The sequence below is a fragment of the Trametes versicolor genome, assembly GCF_000271585.1.
Source record: "Trametes versicolor FP-101664 SS1 unplaced genomic scaffold TRAVEscaffold_2, whole genome shotgun sequence".
Taxonomy (NCBI): Eukaryota; Fungi; Basidiomycota; class Agaricomycetes; order Polyporales; family Polyporaceae; genus Trametes; species Trametes versicolor.
Window position 1 is genome coordinate 2,491,309 of NW_007360322.1, and position 21,308 is coordinate 2,512,616.

The 21,308-nt window shown below is 56.9% G+C and overlaps 7 protein-coding genes across 7 annotated transcripts; 5 read left to right on the forward strand and 2 right to left on the reverse strand.

Annotated features, from left to right (window-relative positions):
• Window positions 1-89: 89 nt before the first annotated feature.
• On the forward strand, window positions 90-604 carry TRAVEDRAFT_69284 (uncharacterized protein; the record flags this gene model as incomplete). Its single annotated transcript, XM_008036268.1, has 3 exons — window positions 90-335; window positions 384-440; window positions 489-604. Exons 1-3 carry the CDS (start codon window positions 140-142, stop codon window positions 602-604), a joined length of 369 nt encoding a protein of 122 aa, XP_008034459.1. The 5' UTR covers window positions 90-139.
• Window positions 605-1,161: 557 nt separating this feature from the next.
• Window positions 1,162-3,977, reverse strand: TRAVEDRAFT_114383 (ARM repeat-containing protein; the record flags this gene model as incomplete). The annotated part of the gene is made up of 11 exons (XM_008036269.1): window positions 1,162-1,554; window positions 1,612-1,752; window positions 1,807-1,879; window positions 1,940-2,241; window positions 2,299-2,373; window positions 2,433-2,730; window positions 2,783-3,121; window positions 3,175-3,254; window positions 3,310-3,456; window positions 3,511-3,780; window positions 3,834-3,977. 11 exons carry the CDS (start codon window positions 3,975-3,977, stop codon window positions 1,162-1,164), a joined length of 2,262 nt encoding a protein of 753 aa, XP_008034460.1.
• A 233-nt stretch (window positions 3,978-4,210) lies between these two features.
• TRAVEDRAFT_34391 (uncharacterized protein) lies at window positions 4,211-5,752 on the forward strand (the record flags this gene model as incomplete). The annotated part of the gene is made up of 6 exons (XM_008035476.1): window positions 4,211-4,371; window positions 4,396-4,781; window positions 5,024-5,179; window positions 5,229-5,279; window positions 5,617-5,639; window positions 5,714-5,752. 6 exons carry the CDS (start codon window positions 4,211-4,213, stop codon window positions 5,750-5,752), a joined length of 816 nt encoding a protein of 271 aa, XP_008033667.1.
• A 1,364-nt stretch (window positions 5,753-7,116) lies between these two features.
• On the forward strand, window positions 7,117-9,039 carry TRAVEDRAFT_56298 (uncharacterized protein). Its single transcript, XM_008035804.1, has 4 exons — window positions 7,117-8,157; window positions 8,209-8,389; window positions 8,442-8,521; window positions 8,575-9,039. The coding sequence occupies exons 1-4, from the start codon at window positions 7,148-7,150 to the stop codon at window positions 8,864-8,866; spliced, it is 1,563 nt and encodes a 520-aa protein (XP_008033995.1). The 5' UTR covers window positions 7,117-7,147; the 3' UTR covers window positions 8,867-9,039.
• Window positions 9,040-10,170: 1,131 nt separating this feature from the next.
• TRAVEDRAFT_69287 (uncharacterized protein) lies at window positions 10,171-11,602 on the forward strand. The gene is made up of 2 exons (XM_008036270.1): window positions 10,171-11,320; window positions 11,374-11,602. Exon 1 carries the CDS (start codon window positions 10,244-10,246, stop codon window positions 11,291-11,293), a length of 1,050 nt encoding a protein of 349 aa, XP_008034461.1. The 5' UTR covers window positions 10,171-10,243; the 3' UTR covers window positions 11,294-11,320; window positions 11,374-11,602.
• Window positions 11,603-13,947: 2,345 nt separating this feature from the next.
• Window positions 13,948-14,381, reverse strand: TRAVEDRAFT_115042 (uncharacterized protein; the record flags this gene model as incomplete). Its single annotated transcript, XM_008036271.1, has 2 exons — window positions 13,948-14,172; window positions 14,244-14,381. Coding segments are annotated over 2 exons (363 nt in total), but the record flags the coding sequence as incomplete, so codon positions are not given.
• Window positions 14,382-16,040: 1,659 nt separating this feature from the next.
• On the forward strand, window positions 16,041-20,505 carry TRAVEDRAFT_17631 (MED14-domain-containing protein; the record flags this gene model as incomplete). The annotated part of the gene is made up of 16 exons (XM_008035287.1): window positions 16,041-16,252; window positions 16,311-16,479; window positions 16,500-16,591; window positions 16,724-16,802; window positions 16,941-17,073; window positions 17,129-17,241; window positions 17,313-17,499; window positions 17,558-17,601; window positions 17,651-18,245; window positions 18,297-18,499; window positions 18,559-18,637; window positions 18,689-19,004; window positions 19,054-19,101; window positions 19,153-19,607; window positions 19,661-20,090; window positions 20,136-20,505. 16 exons carry the CDS (start codon window positions 16,041-16,043, stop codon window positions 20,503-20,505), a joined length of 3,525 nt encoding a protein of 1,174 aa, XP_008033478.1.
• Between the last annotated feature and the right edge of the window lie 803 nt (window positions 20,506-21,308).

Genomic DNA, 21,308 nt, shown 5'->3' on the forward strand with positions numbered 1-21,308 from the left:
CACACGGCGGTTGGGCACGCGGGCCGAAAATGCCGGGGCGCGCGTTTTGACGCGTCCGCGTTCGCTTTTCCCCTCGTCGTCGACGTCCACGACGCGGAGCACGCCCTACATAATCGCGTTCATCTATACTCTCCACACAATGCGCGCGTCCATGGCAGCATCCAGGCAGTCTCAAGCACCGGGCGCGATTGCGAGTGCGGCTGCCACTGCGAAATTGCTGGAGAAGAAGAAAGAATATGAAGCAGTGGCTGCCCTGGAGAGAGCCAGCGCGCAGTTCTTGAAGCGCATCGAGGATATCGGGGAGGACTTTGACGTGATCGCGGATGCAGGCATAGGTGAGCGAGGAGGTCGCCATGGGGGTTAGCCGTCATTGACTCCAGTAGTACACGGCCAGGTTCTAGAGCAGTGGCCGAACATGTTCCGCATCCTGAGCCTCTTTCGTAGGTCATTTCACTTCACCGCAACACTCGCTTCCAACACTGTTGTAGTGTCGCAACGGGAGCAACACACAGAAGACGAGAGCGCGCCAGCTCCAGCGGCCGGGGAGCGGCTGGTTCGTGTACCCATAGAAGAACTACGACAAACGGAATCAAAAGCCACATGAAGACCACTCCACCATATGTATCGTATCGCACTGTATCCCGGGTATTTCCTCTCCATGTATGTATTACGTCTTCGAATCTCCCGCGTGTTTCTTCTGCTCCTTGAGAGCTGCGATACGCTATGTGTATGGTCAGCTTGGAGGACGATGTGCGCAGAAAACGAGTGCGTACCAATCTCCTTTCCTCTTTCCGACGTGCCATCTCGGCCGCCTTGTCCTCTTTGGACATCCCGGCCGTACTGTGTGGCGGAGCTGCGGGCGCGGTCTCGCCCTTGCCACCATCCGAGGGCGTCGGCGAACGCGCGATAGAAGATGGTCTGGGACTTGCTAGAGGTGATGATACCCCGACGCGAGAGCTTGAGGTGCGTGATGGCTTTGGGGCCAGGGTGGTGTGTAGACTGCCCCATTCACTAGATGAGTGCGGTTTGACGGGTGCTGGCGCGGCCCAAGGATCCGGGGTAGGTGTTGACCCGATTGTGCCAAAGCCTAGCCCGCTATCTTGTACACTCGGGATGGGAGCGGTCTCGAATGCACCTACGCAGGAACTTAGCAATTAACACTTAAGGGCCAACGAAGGTCTCACTCCAGTCGTCTTCATCGGCGTTGACATCCATGAGATCATCATTTCCCCACGGGCTTGCGCCTTGCGTCTCGACCGCTGCAGCTGCCTCTTCTGCCCAGTCGGGGATGGACGATATGTTGGACGGCACCTTCGTCGCGCCCAGCTGCATGCCCTTGCTTCGGCTCGTGGCCGCTGACGCTGTGGTCAGCGAGCGCGTGGGCACACCCGTGGGGGAGGAGAACGTAGGCGTAAGGGGTGGCGGCACCGCCGCTGCGAGGAGGCTCCCACTCAGACCACCATTCACGCCCATCGGGACCGGCGCAGATGTTGGGCGGTCGATTGCGGCCCCCGCTGCGGAGGCCATGGTGGTCTGGAGGTCGCCCGCAGCGAGCTGTGTCAAGGGTCGATCAACTATGTCATAGAATAGCAGAGGCCAGACTTCTCTCACCTTCTTGCCTATTGACGAGATGGCCCATCCTGCCAATGCACCAGCCGCACCTGCAGCGTTGTTGACAAGCGTGTTTGATGTTGCGTTGAGAGGCAGCATGCCGCCAGGGATTAGTTCTGTCTCAGGGGCAGCGGTCTCGGGCTGCATGGGCATGATTAATCAGTCTGTCGTAGCACAAGGAGGGGAACAACTCACCATGGTAGCCGCATGCTCTTCGACTTTCTTCATGAACAGCTCCATAGCTTTGAATGCCTGATCCCGCACCAGCCTACGGGCAAATAGGTAAACATATACACATATCGGCATGGGTGATATAACGGGCACATACTTCTCCTTGTCGATCATCGTGAAAGCTATGTTCGGAATGACCTTGGTCGCCATCTCCTCGACGTCGAAGCACTCGATAGTCGCCATGAACGCCATCAGGCCCGCGACGCGCGCATGCACGAAGGGATCCTTCAGCGCGCGTGCGAACGCGGGAACAAGCACCTTCCGTTTCGTGTTGTATCCGAGCGACGGGCCAAGGCGTCCGATGAGGATGCAGGTGTTCGTGCGGATTGACGCCTCGGGATCCGCTTGCATGCGCGCGAGATGGCGAAGGAGGTCGTTGTTCATGATTCGCTCGTTGAACTGTTGGTACAATCAATTGGTTGTTGCTGTGAAACGCCCTGGGGTGCAGGAACAGACCTTGTCCGATAGAAGGATGATCGACTTGACCGTCGCTTCACGAATGAGCGCGACAGTGTCGGTGAACCCAGTTTGCTGGTTACGAGCTGTGCTTTAGTATAACCGCGCACAACAGAAAGCGTAGAAGGACGAACTAAGTTCGGCCAGATCTTATCGACGACTGTCTTCTTGTCCAGCTTGTCGGCGTATTCGGGTAGATGATCGAGCAGCGCCATTCGTGTCCCTCTATCCGGGCTGGTATATAGCTTTACCAAGTGCGTCAGGATAACGTTCGGATAGTCTTCTGGCGGCACGTTCTTCCCGAATTGCAGAACCAAAGGCAAGATCGTCGCTGCAGAAGCACCGCCAAAGTCAAGCGCAGATATCAACGCCGGGAGAACGCGATATGAGGTAAATTCTGTCGGGAACGAGGATGCTGATTCCTTCAGCGTCCTGTCTCAGGGTAAGTCTGCATTTACGGACAGGAGAACGGTTGGCGACTCACTTGAGCAGCGAAGCTTTCTCGCCCTCGCTAGCGACGTTGAATCCATCTAGCCCAGCACAAACCTTGACGAGTCGGTTGCTGGCGAAGAAGCCTGAGCCTTCGCCCGCTGTTTGGGACATGCCTAGCTCAAGGAAATGAGCCGGTGATAATCGCGCTTTGGGATTGGGGTTAAGGAGCTTCTTGTACGCGGGGAATATCGTGGTGGGAATCGCGCCTCTGGAAGCTGCAGTTGGTGGCGGATGTGGGGGTTGCGCTGTCGCAGGGGGTCCTTGGTTTGCATTGAACGCGAAGTGTATGAGGAGACCCAGGCCGTATGCGTCCGCCGCGGCCGGTGGTAGCCTGTATCGGGATGAGTAAGTCTTCTGCCTTTGAACGCGTATGTGGTGCAGTACTCCTTCAGAGCGGAAAAGCCACCCTTCTTCACTTCTGGCGGAGAGTATGTCGATGCATCTGGGAGCATGCTACCCAGGTTCTGGCGATGAAATGTATTCATTATTTGGCGGGCTAGGATTGTACATACAACGTACATAGAGGACGGCAGCATCGTCTTTCGGGTTGCTCAGTACATCAAATCCGCCGAGCTTCCACTCTCCGGATGATGAGATGAATATGGAATCCACGCGTACGTTACCATGAGCGGAGGCAGCGGATTCGTTCAGGAATGCCAGGGAGACCTAACCTTCGCGTCAACGCCTAGATCATTCGAATGAATATAGCTAAACACGCACCGAAATACGGTGTAGGCCCCAGATGAGCCATGCCTCTCGTTCCAGAGCACCCTTGGTTTGCCACTCGTGGATCGCAGGTCCCAGTGGGCGAACGCGTTCGGTCATGACGTGAATAGTCGTATCGGTTTCGACGACCTCCATGAACTTTAGTACATCTGGATGCCGCACGGTCCGCAGCTTGCGAACGGCATTCTTTGCCAGTGGAAGGAGGTTCTTCTTCGCGGGAGTATTCGCCTCAAACTCGAATACAGACACAGCGGAACCATCCTCCTACGACAGGTGAGCTTCACGAGATAAGGCTAAATAAAACATATGGATCATACCCGCTTCGTGCCATCGTATAGCGACCATATTGTCCTGTTCTCAAAGGAAGTGACCTTGCTACCCAGAGAAAACGGCAGCGTAAGTCCGGATTTCTGAACCAAAGATGATACCGCCGCAGAGCCCAGAGTCCTCAGATAGTCCATATTCGTAAAGCCAGCAGGACTCCGAGTCTGGATATATGTGGCCGGGATCGTCGGAGACGGTGTACAGGAAGAGCTCGGGGTCGCGCGCGGCAGCGATCATACAAGCGCTTGACGACGAGCGCTTATTGTGTCGCGTGTTGGCCTCCGCGCGCGTGGCTGCGTCTTGTCCTTTCCTCACCATCTGCGACGACGTGCTCCATCTTCTCGGCGTTTTGCTCGTCGACGAGGGTGACATGGACGCGTCTTTGCCGTCAACCGTACCTCGTCTGCGCATCTCTAGGTTCTCCCCTCGGTCTCAGTACGATACCCTAACTCCGGTTGCTGGCCCGTCTCACAATTCGGACTTTCTGCATGCCGACGATGACGACGAAGATGCGGAGTCTACGCCGCGCATGTCTACATCTGCGATACCTGATAGACGATCACCACGCCCGGGAGCCACACCGGGGCTTCCTGTGGACACACCCGCCGAGCGTCTTCGCAACCTCCTAGCCCGCGTCCCGAACACGCCAGACAGCGCGACTCCTCATGCTAGGCCGCCTATGTTGCCCGCTAACTCAGAGCCTGATTCTGACTTCGAGCCCCCATACTCTACTGCTGCTACGCCGAGTATCGCGAGGGAGAGCTTGAAGGAACTGTTCACGCGGGCTTTGCGCGAGCCGGGGAACACGCCACGGAAGGGCAAGCAGAGGCGCAATAGCATCGACGCGAGCGAAGTGGAGTCAAGCCCACGAGTGGAGGAGGAGCGCGCGAAATATCGTTGGAAGAGGCGCAGTCTGAGCGATGAGGAAGCTGAGAAGTCTAGTGAGTACTCGTTAACGGCGCTTTCATCACCATGGGCTGCATCATAGAACCCTCGCCTTACACATTGCGTTGTAGAACTCGTGGAGCCGTCGGAGCGGTCCTTCCGTTCCTCTTCTGCTGCCTCCGCATTTGACGCGCTTCGACAACGACTCGACGGCTCAACCTCTGCGATGCCCTCACTTCCACCTGAACGTACGTCCGCCATTCTCTGACATTGAACCGCCGCTTAAAGTCTCACTTAGAGATGATGCGGGACATGTCAATGCCACCCTCGAACTCGAGCATGGATATCGCAATGCCCCCAGCCATACCCGGTGATATTTCAGGGACGCCAACCTTTGCAACGAGTACTCCTATGCGCACGTTCCAAATGTCTGCACATCTACATATGCAATCCAGTAAGTACGCCTCATGTATGATAATGTCATTAGTGGCTCATCTCTGTAGACCTTCTTGAACAGGACTCGGAGATGCAGAAGGCGCTTCAAGGACTGGATAGTTACGACGCGGGAACACCAGCTCCCAGAAACAGACATCATAGCACGCCGTCATTGAAGGAGTCGACTGGTCGACCGCCACGCCCTCCACTAGCTTCGTCATCTGCCCGCCCGCTATCCTGGAGTTCCCACTCGAAATCCCATTCGGTCAATAACTTGCCACCTGTGATTCGACGAGGCAGTGAAGATTTGGATACCTCGTGTGCGTTCTTAAGTGAGGGTCAATTATTATAATACTCACCATCGTGTATAGCCTCCCGCGCGAGTTCTTCCCTGTCGGGCGCCGACTGTGAGTTACCGACCATCATATATCTGGGCGCAGATCTAACGTTGCGTAGTTAATGAGCGCCAGGACGAGGGCGTACGCGATCGGATGCATGGCCGCGAGCGCGGATGGAATTCGCCGGTACCAAAGTCCCCAGCACACCTAGTAAGGCACGATCCGTCGCATCGCCACTCCTGGGGATCCCCTAGTAACGGCCGCGAAAGCCCCGCGAACCGACTGTCACGGAAGAGCAGTGCTGCATCCCTCGTCAGTACCGAAGACGGGCGGTCGTCTCGCGCGAGTTCGATCTCATCACGGGCGGATCGTACGTGGGGCATCTCGCTTCGTTGCCTAGTTCGCTGAATGATTGCCAGATGACGAGCGCACCAAGTTTGTGGATCAAGAGCGCGCGAAGGAGCGGGAGCGAGAATGGAACAAGCCGAAGCTGTCGCGGTCGTCTTCGAGCCTGAGTCTCAACAAGAGCGAACGTATTCGCACGCACAGCACGCCCACGCGTCCTGACTCGGCGGCGTCGTATCTCTCGCCGAACAGGCCGGCGCTACACAGACATGGATCGTCGAATTCTCTCGCGGGTTCCAGCAGGCCGAGCTCGCCGGCTGGTTCTATATCTGCACATAGTGTCGAGGAGGAGGTCGAACACGAGATAGAGCACGTCCGCGAGCGCAACTGGAACTCGCCACATCCCAAGTGGGTCAACCCACTGCACCACCGACGATCTCTCTCTCCTCTCCCTAAATCACCTGCCGGGTCACCGCCTCATATCGCACCCAGTAGGCCTGCGGCTACGCCTCGAAGTCGGACGAACAGCACGCCCAGCTTCGCGTCAACGAGCAAGTCTGCAGCCAAGGACGCCACGCGGTCGCACTCACCGCTCGTGCGTTCTACTGCTGAGAATAAACCATCTCCCCGCACGCGACCAAAATCCCCTGAAGAATCGCCATCTCAGGAAAAGGCGGAGGGCTCGCTTGCTGGATACAAGACCCACTTGGGATGGTCCTTTCCACAGAAACGCGCGCCTCTTCCTCCGTTGGAACTTGATGAAGATTCGCCGCGGAAGACCCTTTCCCGACCGTCTAGTCGAGCATCTCTATCTGCGACTCCAAGTCATATCCCAGTCCCATCACCCAGGAAAGGCGGGCACGACTCTATATCGGTTTCTGGTTCTTCAGAGCGGAAGAGAAGCCACAGGCGGAGTGTAACAGAGTTTGCGGAGTCCGTCGGCGGAATCCCCCCTCGTATTGCGATTACCGACGAAACGTCCGCTGAGCTTCCTCCAGTGCCTATTGTGAATGGGCGCGATGATTTCTCTTCTGGTAAGTCAACTCGGAGTAAGATTGCTGTTCATTCGCTCACCTTGAGGTGATATAGCGAGCGAAGACGAATCTATAGGTGCCACGAGCACGCCCACGACAAAACCTATCTCGTTACCGTCGCCCGGAGCTACGACGACGCCCACATCAGCACCGCCGACGAACGGCTTTGCGAACGGAAGCTCTTCTCATTCGCCCGATGTCCACCCTCAATCGGATTCCTCCTTGGTTTCTCCTCCACCCACGCCGCCGCCCACATCGGAAGCACAGTCGATGTTCTCGCTGCAAACTCCACCTCGGAGACCTCAGTTCCATACCCCGAAGGCTGTCTTCGAGACTCCGCCCCCTCCCCGTGGGATGCCGGATCTCCCTGGACCACCCTCTGAGGATGAGGATGAGGAAGATGATCATACGCCGATCTTGCAAAGCAGAGAAATTCAGGGGGAACTAACTGCGCTTAAGACCCCACGTCCTCCTGGTGCTTGGCTTGCTACTCCAGCGCCATCTCGACTGTCCACCATCGAGCACATCGAGCGTGCGGGCTCAGCACCGCCCGCTGAGCAGAAGTCGCCGTCGTCTGATAGCGGGCTTGCAACTCCACCGTCGACACTCTCGCGGGCAAACTCTCTCCCGCCCAAAACTCCCGCGCCGCCGGGCGGCTGGGTCAACACACCTGCACCGGACACGTCGGCGAGGAGGAAAGCAGCACTGAAAGTCCGTTTCGATGTCGAATCCGAGACTGCGTCCGATGGGACTTTCGAGAGGCCCTCGGCTGACTCGAGCGGGGAGTCCAAGGTGCCTGCCAACGAGTCCAGTGGTGCCCCATGGAGCATCGCCGCGCTGCAGAACGCTGATGGGTCAACATCCTCAGCGCCTCCGGAGTCTTCTATCGAGCCCCCGCCCACACCACCCTCCATGCGGGATCGGATTCGACAGAAGTCCCCCAGCATCCGTGTTCTTGATGCGTACGGGAGGGAGCAAGTTGAAACGGGCCCCGCTCCAATAGCGGTGCCTGAGGCGGCTCCAAGGAACGATGAGTTGCCGACGGACACTCGTGCTGTGGTCCACACGACTCCTCGGCGAGAGGCACGGGCCGGGCCCTCCGCAACACCACGCAGCCGGAGTGCTGTGCGCATGGTGGATGCTATGGGTCGGGAGATCGAGGAGGAACCGGTGGTGGAAGAAGAGTCGTTCGCGGAGACGCCGTTGTCGCGTAGCGAGGCTCTCTATCGTATGCGTGAGACGCTTGCGTCTATGGCGCAAGATTTGAGCGACGCCGACAGGTGCGACACAGCACAATCTTACTTAATTTTTATCACTTACCCCTTCGTCAGGTTGAGTGACAAGGCCGTATTTGACGCGCAGTCATATGCTTCCCTAGAGGAGCGATGTCGGTCTGCACAGACAGCGCGGAACAAACTCTCGAAGTCACTGCAGATGGTGCAGAGTGCGGAAGTTGAGCTGAAGAGCAAGTATGCACCTTTGCAGAGTAGGCTCAAGCAGAGCGTCTCCATGGTATGTCCCGGTATCTGCTGCTCATTCGATCACGCACTCACGACCTACGCAGCCCGATTCTCCGCGTCTCAGCTGGCGTGTGGTCGTCTGGCTTGTTGTACTGCAACTCATTCTACTGGCGGTCATGTACCGGTATGTCACTGCCCCTGATCCGCCGCGTGAGCGTCCCACTTACGTTGCTCCAGCTACTCCCTCGCCCAAGCCCGGAAGATCTTCCTCACGACATATTACGACCCGTTCTACCCGGAGCTCTACCGTTACCTCGTGAAACCCAATACCCACCAACACGCGATACCCTCATGCCCTCCATGGTCCATCTTCACCGTCTTCAGCAGCCTGCAGCGCGCCGGCCTTAAGGGCGTCGCCGCGGATGCATGGACGAGCGCCAGCTGCTCTATCTCCTCATCCTTCCAGTCGTTCTGGACCGGCATGAGCTATACTCAGAGTGCGATCCCGTATTCGTGGCCCCCGACATGACATGAACACTATGCGATTGGACGCCATCTATTTAAACATATTCTCTGCGTTAATTGCATATGAGTTAAGTTACAGCACACTGATTGTCGCTTTGGTTTTTTCTTCCTTTTGTTGTATGCACTGTGTATCGCCTCACAATCTACATGCCGCAGCTCTGTGGCCATCTTCCCTGGTCTTCTCCTTCTGTGACCGTCGTTACCCCGCTATTCGAGGAGGCTGTATGTTGTCTCCGTGTCCTCTCTAACTGCGATGCTATGGCACGGCTGATCTATAGACTATCGGTATGCAGCCTTGTGAATGCAACGACGGGCGGTAGGCAAGCAACCTTACATTTCAATCATACGATGCGGTACTAACATATGTTTTAGGTCGATGGTTGTCCGGTTACGGTCGACCGCTCGTGACATACGTTCTCGGACAGGGCCGACGAACCTGTGCGTCCCTTCGTGCTTCTCCTTTTCGAATCTCGCGTTCAATACGCACATTTTGCCAGAACAGGACCAGACAGGACGTGGCTACCACCTTTGTGAAAGGCAGTGCTGCTGTTCGTACTCGCTGTCGTCATCCTTATCAGGCCTTCCTGCATGGACGATACTCGTATGCAAGAACGGGTGCAGTATGGCTCGCGCCAAACGACATGTGCGTGAATGGCGTGGCCGACAGATAGGAGTTGTTTTCGAAGCACGGTGCCTGAAGTTTGTGGCGCGCCCACACGCGGCTGTGGCTGCCACCTGACGAATAGTAATTCACCCCTAGTCGATTGAGCGGACGTGTCCTCCTGCGGTACGTGTATGAATGCTGAAGCTATGCGCAGCAACTGCTGAATCCTTTCCAGTGCCACATATTCTGCCACAACGCCGACGGCTCACCTGGAGGCTGCAGAGAGCCAAGGCCGCGCTCTGCCGCTCTGGGCGCTCGTAATCGCTGTGCCGCGGGGTATCGGCGCAGTTGATCTAATCAGACAAACCCGGAAATAGTGCACAGATCTGGCCACAGATCCGAGGTTACACTCACCACCGCCTCCCGAAAACATCACTTGCACGCACCGCAACAATCCTTCATGCCTTCCAGCGTCCGGACCGGCCACGCACTGTCTTTCCATCGTCATCGCGACGTCCTTAGCGACTGCGCATTCGGGGCTGGATCAGAACATGTTTCCGTTTGTCGCCCCATCACGTTACAGCGCCTGCATGTGGGGAGCTCGAAATGTCGAGCCCGCGACGAGGCAAAACTCGACCCCCGTCCCTTACGATATATCTACCAGGAACCGTGCTAACATGTGCTTCCCCACCTTCTCCGGCTCCGTCGCTAGTCCTGCTTCTCACATTTATCCGTCTCACACGCCAACCACTGTGAACATATAGGACATCTGCCTACATGCCCGGCGACGTCGAAACCATCCCCCAGCTGCCTCCTATCCCTCCGCAGACGCCATTCGGTGCTGGAGCTGATCGCTATCCTTGGGAACGTCACTATCCTCTCAGCTCGTGGTCTCCGTCGGCTATACCGACGGAATCAGGACGTTCGAAGTCAACATCACCAGTCACACGACTGCGTGCTCTACCAGTCCCGCCTCTCCCGAGTTCGAGCACTCTGGGCGAAATCATCATTCCTCTCAGGTCACAGTCCAGGTCTCACTCGCATTCGCGAAGCGGGTCGCGCGTTCTTGTACTGGCTTCCGCGTCGACCGCAGAACCCATAGTCATTTCCCCACCTGCGCGCACCCATTCCCGGAGCGCCTCCGCAGTGATGTCCAAACTTCCACCCACGGCACGGGCATCCCCAGCTGAGGCCCCCGTGCGTCCCTATACACGCACCAAATCACGCCCCCTCCCTCTGCCACTGCCTCCGAAGGACCCTCTTCTTCACGCGGACCGCGCGCTGGTGCGAACTGAATCGCTACCACTGCCAAGGTTAACCCCCGCCTCAGCCCCCGCCGCAACTCACCCCGCACGCCACCACACCACACCCTTGCCTGAGCAACACGAGGAGGTTGCTCCGTTGTCTGCGCCACCGCGAAGATCTGGTCCTTCGCACTCACATGTGAACTCGCGAGCTATGCTCGTTACGATCACCCAAGACCAATACCCACAAGTCCCGCAACTCCCTCTGAAGGAACCTCCCCCCATACCCGCGTCTGTACCCGTGCGGGCGCCCACGCCACCCAGGCCAAAGCCACGCCCCGCGGGTCTCCCTGCCACCCCGCGACGCCAAGACGACAACCGTGGTAGCGAGCGCGGTCGGAGCACGCAGCCCGCGCCGGTCACGATTCGCGCGAGCCCAGTGCGGGCCTTAGAGCCAGCGCCGACCGCGTGGGCGAAGCAGCACAACGACCAGTACGCGCGGAAGTGGGTTCTGGAAAAGAACGGGAAGCGCTTGACGCAGGATTCGATGGTCGTCGCCCAGCAGCTCCGGCTGTTGCGATGACCGGCGTGCTACCATATGGGTAACTTGGTGAGTACCCTTCCGCGGTCCCGCGGTGCACGGCGTATTGACCGGTGGCTTAGTTTGAACCATCTAGAGTGGAGGCTGGGTTGTTCGAGCCGCGGGGGCGTTCTGTCGGCGTGTGGCCGAGTCCCTTGTACAGTTGTTAGTTTGTCTTTTGCGACCTCCGCTCTTTTCACACCGCATCTCTCCCTACCGCACTCACGCCATGTGGCGTACACGCTGATCATGGTATTTGCCAAATCGAAACATTGTCGTACGTAGTTGTAGCAGTAATCATCAAGCAGGCCGACATGAGTTGAAATCCTGGATCATGACATTGACATTGCGACAACTCGCTTGATGCGATTGCCGGGTGGGTGCCGCGAGGTATCGGTAACGAATCCTAGGGTCTCATGCGGGCTTTGTGAGAACTCCGCTGAGGTCATGAAGTCAGGTAAGTACTTATATCGAGCGACCGGAGATACGTGAGTACAATTCTACAGGACGGTAGACGAACGAATATATAAATTAGCGCGCATGCAGACAAAGGCCGTGAACACTGATCAGACAGTACAAGGTCATAGCGAGAGAGGAACTTCCTAATTCATACAACCACGGCAACTCATACTGTATATAGGCGGAAAATAAAGAAGCATACGACGACGAGCGGCAGCTTGGAAGAAAAGTGTTGAGAGTTTGTACATCGGGGCGCATGTGAGGGAAGCATCACGCGGACAATGGTGACGGTTCGAGAGGCATTATGCCTCGGATGGAGTGAATGCGGGTAAGTCGTTCGCCATTGTGCGTTCAGATTCCGGAAAAACCTTGCACCATGTCTACGTAGGAGGATGCCTTCAGACGTCTTCGATATGACCTACACGGAGCCAGTTTCCCGCCAGTTAGTGCATCAAGTAGCTACAGTCACTACCTGACAGAGATGGACGTACTCTGGTACGTCAGGTGGGTTGATCCATCGAGCCGCCGACCACTCTGGGCGCCACCTGCTGCCTGAGGTCGTTGAGGGCTGGCTCATAGGGGCCCCAAGATCCAGGATCTTCTCGGCTTCGAGTAGCAAGTTCGTCGAGCATGCGCACGAAATCCGGAATGGAGTCGCCGGGTATGCATAGTAGCACTCCCGGGCCGTCTAGCGCCATCTGGTCTGCAAGGCTGTCTATGAGATCGTAGTAGAGGAGATTGGTGAGGAAGGTCGGCGTTGGGAGTTTGAAGAGATTGCGAGCCACCTCAGTGAGGACGTCTCCCGTGTAAGTGCGAATTGTTGTTCTCAAGATCCAGTTGTCGATGGCAAGGGGTGACGTCAAGGCTCGATTTGCGCCCTCCAGGAAGCGGCGGACATTTCCCGCGTACCCATGCGATGATTTCAGCGCTTGGATCAGGTTCGGTGACGAAACCTCGAGGAGTTTGGACTCGCTCAAGCGAACTGCCCGATAGGAGTTGGAGACGACTTTTCGTGGGGGTTGAATCAGCATAATTTGCACGCAGCCTTTGAACATAAGGATAACTTTACCCTGCAGCACGACCTTCCACAATGGACCCTCGCGCTTGATTACGTTGGAAAGTAAGGCTTGCATCGCTCCATCGAGTAGGCTAGGCTGGTATCTTGGAGTCTCCTCCGAGGTGATGGGTGCTTGAAGGTGCTCCAAGATCGAGGAAAGACAGTACCCGGCCCATTCTGCGTCAGCTTCCCTCATGTCAGCTGGCCATTGTCCCCAATGAGCGTAAAGGCCCAAGGCCTTGATGTCCTCGGGCGAGAGACTCTTGTCGCCAGCATTGAGCGCGCAAAGCATGATTTGGAACCACAAAAGTTGATGCTCGTTGTCCACACCCAGGGGGCCTGAGCTCTCGTCTGCCTTGGACCCAAAATGCGCGCGGGTGGATTTGCGGAGTCGTTGGAAAAAGCGCAGGACATCGTCGTCTTTGAGAGCCGTGAGGCATACCGCCGCCGCGGAGAGAGCCTCTGGACGCAGGGTGTAGCTGCATGCCTCGACCAGGAGTTGAATGTCCAGCTCTTTAGCGATCTTGTTGATGGTCGACTGTTCTCGTCCCTGCCTTGTCGGCCGGGTGCCGCTTTTCGCACGAACGAAGCCATTGACACCCTGGAAAAGCTTGGTGGCCAGCTGTGCAACTGCTGGAACGAAGCTCTTGATGTTCTGGACAAGCTTGGTGGCCAGCTGTGCGACCCGACCAACACGCTGTTTGCGAGCAGGACGAGTGGCCACTGCTATCACCGGGCCCGGGTTGGGCCTGGCCAGCCGCCATAATGGAGATGATCTGGACTCGGACGATTTGGTGGGAAGAGTGGGTATCCAATTCTTGAAGTGGTTCGGCTGTAAGAGGTAGTCGAGCATATGGGTCTGCGGAGAAAGATAGGCGCAACTTTCTTCGAAGAGTGGGAGGAGTGTAGTAGCGATTGTGAAGATGGCGAGGAACCCAACGAAGGCGGACACGGCGATCGCCAAAGCATGATGCAGCGTCCAGAGGAGAATGAGGAGCCCAGCAAGAAAACACGCGAGCGCAAGCTGAAGGAGGATGGGGATGATGTCGACGATGTCGCTTACACGCCACTTGTTGAGGTTATTCAGTCGGTACTGCCGCGCCCGAGCGACAGACCGGGATGCACCAGACAGGCCCCTGCTATACTCGTCCAACCATTGTTTCACCGAGATTCCGAGCGCGGCCGAGGCAAGGCTAAGGACAAGACCCGAGAACCACAATCCGTTCAGCCATATGGCCCAGGCGCGTATGGAGGACGTGCTCGAGGATTGGGCGGAGACAGGAGTAGATGGGTCCCGCGCGTCGGGTTGGAGGAGGACGTATGACTGTACGTTGAATGCGGTGAGGATCGCGGAGAACAAGCCAGCCTAGGAGGTTGTAGAGGCTTGATAAGTCATAGTGTCACGCATTCGCGAGTTGCTTAAGTACGTACGAAGACGAGATAGGTATCGATCTCCTTGTTCCACTGCTCTACCATCTGGTCGCTCCATTTCTGCACTGTCTCCGCGGAATCTGACCAAGCCTTTTTCTGCTGCTCTGGCGTGTATACTTTGGCGCGGGGATCACTTGAGCTCATGAACTGGATGATGCAAACGCTGATGAGGGAACGATCCTGAGGTATGCAGGACGTATGCAGGACGTACTCGCGGATATATATCCCTGAGCGAAGGAATATCAGGTCGCTTGTTGACTGTCTTGTCTATCGGAGGCTGCTGCTGTCGCCGGTGCATATGCTTCAGAGGTCGGATTCTCGGGAGTTACGCAGTCTACTTACGGCAGGCCCGCCGTGGTCTGCGCCAACGGAAGCTGTGTCAGCATCGGAGAGACTAGCAAGGTGTACGACAGGAGGCGGCTGGAATGATTCGCCAGCCGAGGACCTGTCGACTTCATGAGGGGGATAAGACATGTCCTCTGAGATCTGAGGGCTGGTGGTATGGCTGAATGCTACGAGGGGCAAGGGGTGCGAGGGGATGGTGGATTACTGGCTCGTGTTAATCAGCGGTTTAAGAACGAGATCGCAATGAACGGGCCTAGCGGGGACAGGGCACCCCCGTCACTTCCTTTGGCTGCAAGTCATACGTCACATTATGGTTCAGCACCCAGATTGCCGTTTTAGAAAGGCAGCGCCCAAATGTACGCACACCTAGCGCAAGGGGTGCGGCATGAGCAGCCCATTTCCCGTTAATGGCGCTTTCGACGTACCCACCAGACACTGGTGACTGACTGCGGTGCGTGTGGTGGCTTCTTCTTAGCTCCGTGCCTGTGGTTGTGGGCTGTGGCATGGGAAGGGGCCGGTAGACGTGCCGTAGGCGGTCCACCTGGAGGTGGTCGGTGGCTCGGACGTGAAGAAGGATCGGTTGAGGGGCGTTGAATAGCGCGCACAGCCTCGCGGCGAAGGATGCGAATGGGAAGGGTTGTTACCTCTAGTACCACCACTCAGAGCCAGAAAGCTCCGCACCCCCGCTTCGAATGGGAAAATTCACTAATAATTAAGACCTGTCAACAGCCAGTCAAGGTTTTAATATCTGTTGGATGGAACATGCCTGAGTGTGGTGTACTAGGTGCATGCAGCTGGCACTGACATTAATGACGAGCTCGTATCGTGCCCTAGCTCGCCGGTTTCTTCTGAAGGTGGGCTCGGCTAGGATTGAAAGAAAAGACGTCCTTCGACGACCTGCTGCACCGCATCTCCCCTTAGCACACCGATCTTTCAGCGTGTTGACACGCTATGGCGCGCATGCTCATCGTGGATTTTGAGTCTAGACATTGCCGCAGTCGTAATCATCATGCAGGCCGGCACGAGAGATGAATCATTGCAACAACTGGCTTGATGCGGTTCGCCGATTATGTACCGGGGCAGACGGGGCGAGACCGCGAGAGGATAAATGGCACCGCACGGACACTGTGAGAAGTTCTCCAGAGGAGATAATGATGATAGGACGAGTGGTAGGAGGAACTTGAATCCAATGCAAAGACATTCGCAGGCGAGAAGGGGCCGCGCGAAGAGGTAGGAAGAGGTCTATGCACAAGGAGGAGGAGGCGCCCGCCGCTCTGCTCATGGATGGCGCTAAATTGATCGGGGCAATTACGCGTTGGGCGTCTAACAACGCGTCCGAAACTGTTCGCGCCGCTTGTGGCTCGTTTTATTCTTGTCTCCCGCCACCACCACCCTGGCCACGGTCGCATCGGCCGCCCTTCATCTGGTTATACATGAAATAGCGTAACATACCGCTCAATGGAACAGGCTGTCAACGGCCTCGTTGTGAATGGCACATCCTCGCACCTCCCTCCACCCTTCCAAAACGGCGACCTCGCACCGCATGAACCTTCCCCGGAAGAACTCGAGAAGGAGCTCCCAGTCGTGACGGATGGCCAGATTCCCCTCGGAGAACTCACATCCAGACTGGTGCAGGCGATGTATGCTGAGCTGACAGAGTTCGCCGAAACGTAAGTTCGCGTGCTGCAGGTGAGGTCTCTGTGGCCGGTCTCATCGTGTCTGTGGCAGCATGCCCACTATGTCCGACGCCGCGCGCAAACGCTCCCTGGCCGACTGGGTAGTCAAGTTCAAACGACAAGTTGTGAAACTCTATGCTATTGCGAAATGGTCTCGCGACGCGAGCGTGGTCCAGAAGGCCATGGTGCACATCTTTGCTGCTGCGTGGCTTGGTACCCCCGTACTCATTCAGCGCGATAGAACATCACGGCGTTTCTTATGGACCAAAACGGCCAGTTTGAGGAAGCAATCATGGGCCTGAAATATGGCAAGGAGAGCTTGGACCCTGCACGGTGCGTCTGTCTTCCGTAGAGCGGCATCATCACCAGGTGCACATTCGGTCGAAGCGCTGCAAGGTCGGCGGACCGCTATCAGCCCTCATACTGTGTCTGTGTTTCATATGTGCTCACTCACTCTGAGGACAGATTACGAAATCACGACCTATTGACGTCTCTGGACGTCCTCACCACTGGCACCTACCGTCGACTACCATCATGTATCAAGGTATGATCTGGATATTTGCGACTGCGCCTGCGTCATCGTCTGTGCTCTCTCGTTATTAAGGACCATATCCTGGCCCGCAAAGCGGCCTCACCATATTCTTCCTTCATATAATGCCAGTGCTGATGCCGACTCTCCTAGGAGCTTATTATTCCCCCTGTACCATTAACTGACGAAGAAGTGGCGAAGACCTTGGCGGATATCGAGGATGCTATGCGATATCGACTTCGGACATCCGAGATTGTTCCATGGGAGTTGTCCCAATATCGAATAGGTAGGTAATAAGACAGCGTGGGTAAGTGCAATTTCTCATCTTGCACTCTCGTTAGCGGAGGGACGTGTCTGGTTCACCGCTCCAAAACTGTTCGAGGCGTCCCTCTGCTTGCAGGGAGCGGGCAAGACCGACGGGTGGTTTTTCGTCAACGTTACGTTCCTTTTTAAGGTAGGTGGGGACTTGACGGGAATGCAAGGTAGGAGGGCATACGCCATCATATTTGTGTATCGTACTGACAGTCCGCAGACTTTCCCCGCACGCCGACGGGGGTCTTGAAGCGCAATATCACCGATGAGGCAGACGCCCGATTAGCGTTCTATTTACCCCCCGACGCGCCGCCTCCTCCTGGGGTGGAGGCTCCAACACGACCGGAATTGCCAGAAGGGGTGGTGGATGCACCCCTTGTGCGCGTGTTCAACTTCCTGCGTAAGTAGTGCCCAAAGCTCCGCAGCCTATCTTCCTATCTTGACGTCATGGTTTCTAGAAATGATGTCTCTCTCTTACCAGCTTGAGATCTTGTGGTATCAGGTTGGTCCTTCCTAATACCTAGAGACCCCTTCAGCTGACGACTTGTTAGGCTGAGCACATGCGCTCTCTCGGCTGGGCAGACTACCTGAAGGTAGAAATGACCAACAGTCGGCAGAAGATGGTCGTCTCGTACTGGCTATGGAAGCCGCTTCCCGGCCAGCAGGCCTCCTCACAAGCACGAAATCGAACGCCGCAATTAGGCGGCAAATTGAGTATATCCATCATACGAGTCAAGGAGAAGACGGGGCGGCAGGCGATGCGCTCACCAAAAGCGCGTGTGTTGGCGGAGCTGCAGGAGCGCTCGAAGCTGGAGCGCGCACGTCCCTCGGACGAGGTTGAGCACCTGCGATTCGACGTACAGTGGGAGCCCGCGCAAGGCACGCTCGGTGTGAACATTGGCCCAGAGGACGCGTACATTCCTCCAGAACAACTAGCAATCGTGCGTTTTTCCCATTTGCGCTTCGACATTAGGGCTGAGCTGTGGCCGCAGGACCCTAATGATCTTGACTTCGAGAGCCTGCTCCGCAGAGTCATCCGACGACATACGGAGGGCATCATGAAGCACTTCCAACGGGAATTGATGGAAAACGTTCACACACGCAACGTCTTCTCTGCCCCCGGCGAAGTCACCTTCGTCACCAACGGTACGTCACATAGCTGTCTTATCACAATAGCTGCTAATACTTCGCTATCAGAGGGGGCGCCCTCTTTGCGCGTGCACCTGTGCGCAGACGAGGTGGTCATCGTGACGGTCGACCCCAGAACGGGACGTCTTACTCTTTGCGACACCGGTGATCTCGCAGCGGCGGGCCGTGGACCTCGCTTTGCTGCGATATCGGACAGGCTCAACGACTCGCCACAGAGATTGCCCGAAGCCTTGATTCGGCTGCGCCTCAGCGTGCGTGCACAACCTCTTTCATTATAATTCAAATTAAACTAACGATCTTCTCTCTGTAGACTATCACGGACCTCGCAGAGCAGAAGGTGCAGTACGTCGGTCTGCAGAGCTTCCGGGAACGCAATTTCCTGCCCGAGGGTCAGCGGTTCCTGTCATGCCCGTATTTTCCATGCTGATCCCGCTGCACAGAAATCGCGAAGCTGGGCCCCGACGCGCGAGGGAAGCTGTACATCCAGCTCGCGAACTTCACCAGCCACTACCTCGTCCTGGTCATCACGGACAACGACTACCGCTATGCACTGATCAACGTCAAGGTCCAACGCGACACGATGTACAACAACCTGATTATGGAGGATATCGGATGGCTCGACATTCACCGCTTGCATACCGGCGACATGGTGGTGGAGCCTGGACACGGGCCGGAACCTGTTGTGGGGCAGAAGCGGAAACGGGATGACCGAGCCGACGCTGTCCCCACCGCACCTGCGGAGCAGAACCCTACCAGGTGCGTCTCTATCATTTGGCGCCGTTGCACACGTATTGATGCTTCGCAGCTTCCGATTGGAGACCAAGGTATTGCGAGAGCTCTACGCGTACTGCTGGTAAGCCGCACCCCGACCACATAAGAATAAACAGGACTAACGAAACTTCAGCGCACGTGTGGCGTACACCAAGGTCGAGCAGCAGTTCAAGCTGCGGCAGATTCCATATACACACGTCAACTCGACCGCAAGCATCGGTGCTCTCGACGCCGCGCACATCCAGTCATCACTCGCGCGCTCCATTCCCGCGCTCTGTGTGCTCTCTCGCGACATCCTATCGGGCGCGCCCGCTGAGGAGGCGGCGATGCCGAATATCCGCGTCATCCCGCTCAACTGGTGGTCAAACGACCAGGCGAAGGTGGTCACCTGCGTGAAGCTCAAGTACGTGCAGCAGCCGATCGGGAAGCGTGCAAGCGGGACGTCGGTCATCCGTCCCTCGAAGCGGATTGTGTACGACACGCGCGAGGCGATCGTGTCCTTCTTGTCGGACGACGTGGATAAGTGCGTCGACGAGTTCCTCGAGGAGTGGGCACGCGTGTCAAAGATGGTCGTCATCGCCCGCGAAGGTACGTCTTGCGTCTCAGCTCAACGCAGACTGGCATGCTCATTCGGCGGGCAGTTGCCCAAATGTCGACGAAGCATCTATGGACAGACGTCCGGCTGCTCTCGTTCGACCTACAGACTGTCGAGTTCGCATACGCGGCAGACTACACGCTCTCGCTCACCTGCACGGACCAGCTCAGCTCCACCGGCGGGTCGTACCACCTCCGCTTTGGGCGCGTCGAGCGCGACGACGACATGGAGGTCGACGGCGAGTCGCTCCCGGCGACGCACAACCCGCATGAGGACGTCGAGCCGTACATGCGTAACTTGCTGCGGCACGGCCCGCTCACAAGCACGTTGCATCGGCTGGTCAGTCTCTTGCGCGAGACGCTCCCGATTGTCGCGGAGCTCGAGGAGATCCGCGCAGCGGCGGCGCGTAGCGGGGCAGTTGTGGACACGTTCGCGAAGTCCGCGGGGTGGTTCCGGATCCTGTATGGAGACCTCAGGTGTGTACATACCCTGGCGCTTTCAGAAGGGAACCGTACTTACAGGTTGGGCGTTTGGTGCAGGCACGCACTGGACTTCAGGTTAATGGCGGGCGCGCGGGTCGTCATCCTCGATGGCTCGCACTCGCTGTTCGACGACAGCGCCGACGGACACACGCTCCGCCGCCTCTCCGGCCCCTCCAAGGCGTTCGCGTCGCGCGACCGGGAACCAACTGCCGCGCTACAGCCAATTCCAAACTTCCGCGGGCTGGTGCAGGACGCGATCAAGGGCGCGGTCGCACGAGGCGTGGCGGGGCAGTTTGCACCGATCGACATTGGGGTGATATGCGATGTGTCTGCGGTGCGGGTCGTGGGGCGGTTGTTGTACGAGCGGGTGCTGGAGAAGCTGGCCGCACAGGCGAGGCCCCAGCCATAGCTCGAGTTTACATACACGCTCGATATACCACTGTCCACGGGGGATAATACTGTCTCTTTCGAGCCTGCATAGACGCAAATACTCGAGCCGTTGTCTCTCCTAGGAACCCCTGGGCAGACGGTGTATGGTCTACTGGAAGGAAGAACGATGCTCACGTTGACAAGCTGAATGGCAATCGTCCTATTAGAAGCTCACATTTTACACTTCAGGCATGCATTAACGATACTAAAGCACGAGAAAATTGCATTATAAAATCAAAGTACAGAAGGTCTATCAGACGTACGCCGTCCTCGCTGGCTCGCACGCCCGCAGCTGCGAACAGCGTGCGGGAGACGCGAGCCAAACGTCCTCGAGACCGCGCGAACGCGGCCATGTTCTCGGTTATGCGAGGGGGCGCTGGTGTCATCGACTAGACAAGAAGGATGTGGCATGTGTAAACATGCGAGACTCGAGTTAGTACCTATAAAATAGATCCTAGCTGAGTATGTTCTAAGGAAACAACCATGTCCGACAGAGGATTATATACCAGGCCTCAGGTGGTCCGTGCACGGCAGAAGTTTTGGGCCACGTGCCGCTCCTACCGGTTCCTATTGCTCGGCCGTCGGGTTGGAGAGGCCTGAATTGGCGGCCACGGCGGTACCTGTCATGACACTCTATGTTTCTCTACTATGTACCCCTTCACGTTTCTATCGTCGACAGCTTGCGCAAAAGATCTGGACGAGCGTGTCTAGTGACTCTCATGTATGGAAGGTGATCGGATGTGTGCAACACGCGGCTTCGGCATGCAGCACGACGCGCCGTGC

Excerpts from the sequence above, each read along its gene's own strand:
- TRAVEDRAFT_69287 (XM_008036270.1), top strand. The coding sequence starts at position 10,244 with ATGCCCGGCGACGTCGAAACCATCCCCCAGCTGCCTCCTATCCCTCCG.
- TRAVEDRAFT_56298 (XM_008035804.1), top strand. The coding sequence starts at position 7,148 with ATGTTCTCGCTGCAAACTCCACCTCGGAGACCTCAGTTCCATACCCCG. Across the intron at positions 8,158-8,208 it reads GATTTGAGCGACGCCGACAG|GTTGAGTGACAAGGCCGTAT; the intron begins GTGCGACACAGC and ends CCCCTTCGTCAG. Across the intron at positions 8,522-8,574 it reads CTACTGGCGGTCATGTACCG|CTACTCCCTCGCCCAAGCCC; the intron begins GTATGTCACTGC and ends ACGTTGCTCCAG.